The following is a 7,601-nucleotide window of genomic DNA, read 5'->3' on the forward strand; positions in this document are numbered from 1 at the left end:
GCATTCTGTAAAAACTGAACTATGTAACTGAGGGGTAGGGCTGGGAGGGGAAGAGCGGGAAAAATGATGGAAGATGTGGCATTGATCAAGATTGCATTGTGCTCAGAACCTGACCCATGCAATAAAATCCTCTTTTACAGCTACTTAAGAATAACAAAAAAAAAATCATGGCAGATGAGGAGAGGAGATAGAGAAAGGCATTTCTCTAACCCTCAGTCCTCAACCCTAAATTCATTTGAATGAATGAACATAGACGGAGCATCAGGCGATAGTCATACATTCAACCAATGCTTTATTGTTTCTGTCAAGAACACATCAGATATTTGAGGGATTCCATTTTGGGGCTGTAAGCTCACCAGCTTGTCTGACATTTTTGGACTAAGCTGAAGGTGAATGAGATTATGAGCTGGAATTTTCCCTAGAGGATGGGGGTGATTAAAAGCTTCCCCATCCCTGGGTGCCATAGGCTGGCTACAGCTCGGTTTTAGGGTAGGGCTCTTTCTGGTCCCCACAGTCTTGTGTGGAAGCCAAGTCCACGGCCTCTTGGATGCTCTTTGCTGCCTTGAGCCCTGATTTGATGGCGGTGTCAATCCAGCCATGGGGCAGGGCTGTGTGCTCACCAGCAAAGTAGACCTGCCCTTCAGGACGGCTCAGCTCCTGGGCGTAGTCCACATATTGGTAGGGGGTGAAGAAGGCAAAGCCCCCCATGGCGTAGGGGTCCTGGCTCCAGTGCTTCACCATGGAGTAGGGACACAGGGCCCGGAGCTCCTCCCTGGGGCAATCATGGATGGCGGCCAGGTCATCAAGGACCACATCTACCACCCGGCTATGGTCCATGGCAGCGAAGAACAGGGAGTCATCGTCGAGGGTGTAGGAGGCTAGGATGACCCCTGTGTCATTGGGAAAGACCTGGCCGGGGTAGTAGGTGAAGCGGGAAGGCCGGTCGGTGCTGGACTTGCCACTGAAGATGCCGTCCCTCTCCCAGAAGCGCTGTGTGCAGGCCAGGACCACTTTGGTGGCGCTGTTGTAGTGGACAGAGCGCAGCGCATCCTCCTTGCTGAGGGACAGGGGAGGCCGGAACCGGAGGAGCCGGGCAGCCTTGGCTGTGGTGGCCACAACCAGAAAATCAGCGGTCAGGTGTGCCCTGGGCCACAGAGGGTCTGGTGTCCTGTAGGTGACATAGATGTAGTCTCCCGACATCTCCACTGTCTCTGCCGGGGAGTGAAGCCGCACGGTCCCGGGCACTAGGGACTGATACAGGGCCTGGGGCAGCTGGTCAAAGCCCCCGATGATTTCATCAAACCTGAGAGCAAACACACCAAGGAGGGAAAGGGAAGCAGGTTGATGGACAGGCCGGCAGGGGATGGGATGCTCAGATTGGACCAAGAGGCTGACTCAGGTTCTGGTCAGGTGTTAGGGAGATCGACAGTTGGCAGTGTCTGTCATTCCAGGGGACTAGAGAAAAGGTGCTGCTGTGGATGGACCAATCAGAAAAAGGCATCTTCTCTGCTGATACAGCTCCCTGACTCTCAGAGATATTCCTCCTTCCCCCTCAGGGGTCCCCCTGGTTTAAAGTCCCCCTGGGTTTGAGGTGGACAAACATGCAGGAACCTTATGGACACATTCAGCCATTTCCATCATACCTTCAGAAGATGCCCAGCACAGAGTAACCCCCAAAGAATGCAGCCTAAACCCCACTGCGATCCTTCACCTGCTCTGCCTCTACACTTCTTCACCTTCCACTCGCCCGCACGACACTGCTAGGCTTGAATTTAAATGGACTCACCCTGAATAAACAGGATGCGATGTGGCAGAATGCAAATTGGGGAAAGAAAAGGACTGGGTGTCCAAACAGATAAATCCACCAGGACTCATAGGCTGAGCTGTCCCCTTGTTAGTGCCTATTTTCTGTTTGCTGAATTCGATGATGAGACTCAGTACATTTACTCTTTGTAGCTACAGATCACCTGGGTGCCCAGAGTCTGGATTTTGCATCTCTAATACATCTTCTTATGCATTAGTTGGTGACATCTGTAACCCTAGCTACTCAGGAGGCTGAGATGTAGGAGCACAGTTCAAAGCCAGTCCAGGCAGGAAAGTCCATGAGATATTTCATGCCAATGAACTGCCAAAAATCTGACATGGAGCTGTGGCTCAAGTAGCAGAGCAGTAGCCTTGAATAAAAAAGCTAAGGAACACAGGCCTGAAGTTCAAGCACGGTGTGGACACGAAATAAATAAATGGAACAATAAAATGAAACTAGCCAGTGTCCCCTGGCGCAGAGTGGAGGCCACAGACCCACTGCAGTTGTAAGGACTCTTTGCTGTTATGTTGAAAGACTGAGAATTGAACTCAGTACCTGAGGCTGTGCTCATTGGCTGGTTGAGCCATGCCTCCAACATCAGTTTAAGGACTCTTGATAGTTGTTAGCCAGAGGATCTCACAGTGAGAGTGCAAGTCAGGCAGCAGGGGCATTGCTGGGAGCCCGTTAGAGGCCCACAGCTCAGGTCCCAGGCCGGGTCACTAACTCTGAAGGGCGATGCCAGCCTTCTGTGCTTCATCTATCAAGTGGCCCCCTCCCCCAGTCATTCTGAGCCACCCTGAGGTTAGGAACTCCTGCCTCTTCCTCTCTCCCTCCCATTTCTTGGGGGATTTTTTTTCAACATGGTCCACCCAGTGCTCCCTTTTACCATTGTCTTCCTTAAGGAGCTGGTGAACCCCCTACCCACTCTCCCCACCCTCATTTCCCACCGAGGCTCCTGGAAGAAGGAGATGATACCACGCAGGGTTTCTGTGAAGGCCTCGTAGTAGCCAGAGTCTGCGTTGAGCAGATCGCCGATCATCTGCACCGCCCCGCGGCTCAGGTTCCCTACCTTGATCAGGTACTCCTGTGACAGTGCGCAGGGAGAGAAGATGCACGGGTCAGGAGGTGCAGGGAATAACAGGAGAGCCCTTCCTCTCCACCCCCTGGTAGCAAGGACAGGGTAGAATGGCAGGTGGCACTCCGCCACAATGCAAGTGACTGTGGTGAACTCCTTTCCTACAGCAAGCTCAGAGTAAATTCCCTTTGATCACCTTGTCATGGTGGTCTTTACTCGTTTCTCTCCCTTTCTCCCTATTGCCCTCTCTCTGCCTCTCTCCTCCCCTTCCCTCTCCTAGTGGAGCTTGCCTTCTAGAAGGACAGACAGATTTTATAAAGGTGAAGACAAGAACAGCACAAGGTGATACTGGGAGGCAGCCCCACTGATGGACTGTGGGGCACTGTGACCCTTGGTGGACAGGAGTCTCAGGACCGACCTTGGTGGAGAAGGAGTCGTACTTCTCTAGCACCCGGCTGCAGCTGCTGGTCTTCAGTTCTTCCACAACCTGTGCAGGGGAGAAGGAGGAAGTGAGGACTCTCAGCCCCAGGTAGCCTCAACCCTGCCCCGCTCAGCTCCCAGGATGGGAGCTTCCACATGGTGTTTGCCTGAGGCACACTTTGTGGGAATCCTGGATTCCAGCACTCTCACACACAGAAGTGTGCTGATGGTGGACTTTCACCTGTACGGTTGGACACACAACTGACGTGTGAAGGTAAGAGCTCCAGAACCCCTACTGGCCTTGGAGTTATGGGGAGTGGAGGTCTTCCTCCTCATTCTGGGTAAGAGGACATTTTTCTGCAGGCCACTAGGGGCGGTGTGGGTGGCAGAAGGCCTGACCCCTCTGAGCTGTGAGCAAGGCTGGATGAGAGTCTGAAAGCTGGACATGTTTATGGGGCCTGCATCAGCACACCACTCCTGAAAGGACAGGACTCTTGTCAGAGCCTCCCCTGAGGGCCGCCTGTCCCACAGAGCCCAGCTGCCCCGCTGAGGTCACCCTGAGCAATGGGTCTGAGAAGAGAGAGGTGCAGTTCACACTGAGTACATGTCTGCAGACAGGTGGGCAAGCATTCCAGGCCATCATCATTCTCATTTAGGACCACACAGCTATCATGATAATAATTGTCATTTGAGCACTGCCCATGGGTCTGGCACTGTTCTTATCACATTACACAGGTCTTCTCACTTCAGCCTCACAAGTAACCTGGGAGTGAGGATCACAGAAGCTGGAGAAGAGACAAGTCTCTTGCCCTGGATTGCGTGTTGTGTTTTCAAGCTCAGCGCCTCAGGCCTGGGCCACCACGATGCTTTCACCAGCAACTACATTTGCTCAAGTCGGCATTTGTGAAGATATTTAAAGTCTCACAATGCACAGTGGCTGTTGTGCATATGGCTCAGGTGAGAGATGAAGGCCAGACATCAGCTTGGAGTCTCAGGGAGGACTTCCCCTCCACTTAGGGGATCAGAGAAAACCCAGAGGATTTTGAGCCAAATGGCTCTGAAGAAAGTGCCTGTGTGCATCCCATGTGGGCTTACCTTCCTCAGTGATTCATCAAAGAGCTGCTCCGCAGTCTTCCCCACCTCATCTTCCCGCACCTGGTAGCCTAGAAGGCCAGGATTGTTCTGAACAGCCCCTGCACGCTCACGTACTCTGTTCATCAGTACCCAGGTCTGATTGTTGCAGGGGCAGAACTCCTTGAGCGTCAAACCAAACTTGCTGACAAACTCCCTGGAGAGTCTAAAATGTGAATTGCAGATTATTCAGGAGTGGACATGGAAACTACCAACCCCTCCCTGCTCCCAGCCCCTGATTTCTGCCTCCATTGGGTTCTCTGGGGCTACTCCTGTCCTCCTTTCATGGAAGGGATTCTGGGTCCCCTGTCACTATGCCAGGCTAACTCCATGGGGCTGGGAGGGGGCTGGCTGAGCCAGCCAGGGCCCTCATTCTTGTGGTCACATGACCACAACCTGGGTTGCTATGCTAGCCAAGCTTGCTCTCACTTTGAGATCTGTAGACTTCAGACCTTCAGATGTGGCCACTGCAATCCCTGGAAATCCTATGAAGTTTACACAGGGAGTGTGCACTGGGTTCTTTTTCCCTGGAGGACGCCACTGATAAGTTCTCAAGGCTGAATGTTCCAATCGCCCCTTCCAGGATGACCTGCTCCATCCAGGAGCTCCCATGAGATACCATGGTCTCCCAGAACCACGCTCATAATCCAGCATTGGCTGTGCTTGGCTTTCCAAGGCATTGACCCTTTTGAATGATCCTTTGGCACTCAGGGAAGGTTTAGTTCTATTCTTTATGTGGATTAAGACATTGAAGCTGGGAATGGGTTCTGGGTAAGCTTGGAGTTGCAAAATTAGGACAGAGTCTAACCTCTTAGTCTCTAGGAAAAGACTCCAGGCACTGATGGGCCTCTTGTCATTGGCATTCTTGGAGATCCCCTCTTGGCCTTTCTCATCTGCCTCTACTTCAGTGAATCATACCTGTGGTTCGCAGGGATCCTCATGGCACCCAGCTCTATGTACCACTGAGCTCCAGGAACTCTGTGGGTCTCGATTCTGCCTCCTACACGTCCTGAAGCTTCCAGGACAGTCACCTAGATGAAAGAAAGCCATTGACTGGACTCAATAAGGTCGAGTTCCTTCTACACAGTGATCATTTTCCCTCTTAGCAGGCCTAGGTTTACCACCCCTCTTCTATAGAATCAGACCACTCACTTTCTTATTCCACTGGTCCAAGTCTGCACCTATACCTGTTCTTTGGTCCTAGCTCTGCTGGGATGCCCCCTTCTCCCCTGTCCTTGCTCCCAGCCTGCGCTCCTCAGGCCCTCACATACCTGGTGGCCAGCATCCTGCAGAATCTTGGCAGCGGTGAGCCCAGCCATGCCTGCCCCAATCACCACTATCCGTTTCCTTTCGGACGTCTGCCCAAGTCCACTTTGAGCCAGCTGCAGCAGCTCTTCATACTGGGGGTCTTCAAAGCATTTGACAAGTTGGTTGGTGAAGGCCTGGGTATCCAGGCTCAGCACAGACAGGAGGGTGAGAGCCAGCCAGCCCGGGAACATAGCTGTGGAGATGGCAGGGAGGCAAGTGGCTGGGGAACCCAAGAAGTGTCGTCCCCTTCATCTGGGGAAAACTTTATCACTGCATCTGTGATGAAACATCTGGACATTCTTGTCTCCTTCCTTCTTGACCACAGTGAGCCTTAGTCATGAGCTTCCCACGCCTCCATGGCTCCACCGGACAGCATATATCTCCTCAGGTATCAGTGTTCCCTGCTCAGGGAGTGATGCAGATTACATATCTGCTCGAGGAGTCTGCTTGCCCCTAATCAGCCAGACCGTCATGAGGAAAAGGGAAGTGAACTCTTCATCACACTGGATTTTTTTTTCCAGCATAGAATGAGGATGGGGAGCCTGAGACATTGTTGAAGAAACTGACAGTCTCTGGAATACTGATGGCAGGCCAAAGCTTCCCTAGCCTGAGAGAGATACTGTGGCATAGCAGAGGCCCACTAGATAAAGGACTTTGCCAGTCAGGGCATCTGAATTTCAAGCCTGTCTTTGCAAGTGCTTTCTTTCATTCCATCCTGGCTCAGTTCTGGGAGAAATGTGCTCTACGTTTCCTCTAGGAGGCGATAAAAATAACGTACGTGTGCATTTTGTGCTAGGTGATAGTGGCTAATACCAATATTCCTTGCTATTCAGGTGGTTGGGATACAGAGAACCATGGTTCAAAAGCCACCCTAGGCAGAAGCTCACCATACTCCATCTCCTAAACAACTAGGGGATAAAAGCAAGGCTAGAGGCATGGCTCAAATGTTAGAGTGCCAAATGAATGGGTAAGCTGAGCAAACATAAGGCCCTGATTTAAGCCTCATTACTTCCAAAAGGGGAAAAAAGAAAGGCAAAGCAGGCCTGTGTGTTTTGTCATTGTTGTGTTCTAGTTTTCAAGGTTATTGCTTTGGCCTTGGGCTGAATTACGTCAAAGCTTTAATCTCCAGTACCTCGTAACATGACTCTACCTACAGATGGCACCTTTTGAAAAATGGACTGGGCTCTGGTAGGCCACCAGCGCTGAGCTTCCCCCAAATGAACTGTTTCTTGTAAGAAGAGGACATATGGATACAAAGAGAGACCCCTGGGGATGTACGCACACGGAGGAGTATGCACAGCGGGGAATACCATGTGAGGGTACAGTGAGACGGCGGCTGTCTGTAAGCCAAAGAGAGCAAAAGAGTGAAACAAGGACAAAGGTAACCAGTGCAACAGACAGCCACAAGACACCAGGATGGAAATGAACTGTGCAGCTTGTGGGAGGAGGTCAACGAGAGGGATAGTGGGAGAAAAACAAGGGAGGGGGTAACAATGTTCGACAAGAACTGGACTCATTACCTTACTTATGTAACTGTAACCCCTGTGTACATCACCTGTACAACAAAACAAAACTTTAACAAAAGTCTAATCTACCACCTGTAAGAAACAAAGGTCTTGCTTGTGCCACCTGGTCTGTGGTGTTTTGTTGGGGTGTCCTGAGCCCACGAAGGCTGTCCGCTTCATTATTCCTGTCCTAATAGAGAAGACAGGGGGTTGTGTCTCATCCAAATCTCTAGCTCTAAACTCATTACCACAGATCTTTGAAATAAAGCTTGTGTAAATCTACGTAGGGGATGTGGCAATCTACCCTGGGCTCCAAGCCCAGCACTTCTGTTTAGATTACCTTTCCCAGGTGTCTTAC

General features: G+C 51.4%; 1 protein-coding gene across 1 annotated transcript; it reads right to left on the minus strand.

The window, feature by feature from the left end:
* Positions 1-275: 275 nt before the first annotated feature.
* On the minus strand, positions 276-5,969 carry LOC122103789 (L-amino-acid oxidase-like). The gene is made up of 6 exons (XM_042674443.1): positions 5,702-5,969; positions 5,349-5,461; positions 4,395-4,596; positions 3,298-3,366; positions 2,752-2,888; positions 276-1,303 (listed from the first exon to the last, which is right to left on the minus strand). Exons 1-6 carry the CDS (start codon positions 5,927-5,929, stop codon positions 472-474), a joined length of 1,581 nt encoding a protein of 526 aa, XP_042530377.1. The 5' UTR covers positions 5,930-5,969; the 3' UTR covers positions 276-471.
* Positions 5,970-7,601: the final 1,632 nt, after the last annotated feature.

Source organism: Dipodomys spectabilis, unplaced genomic scaffold (genome assembly GCF_019054845.1).
Source record: "Dipodomys spectabilis isolate Male_0828 unplaced genomic scaffold, ASM1905484v1 ptg000019l, whole genome shotgun sequence".
In the NCBI taxonomy this organism is placed as follows: Eukaryota; Metazoa; Chordata; class Mammalia; order Rodentia; family Heteromyidae; genus Dipodomys; species Dipodomys spectabilis.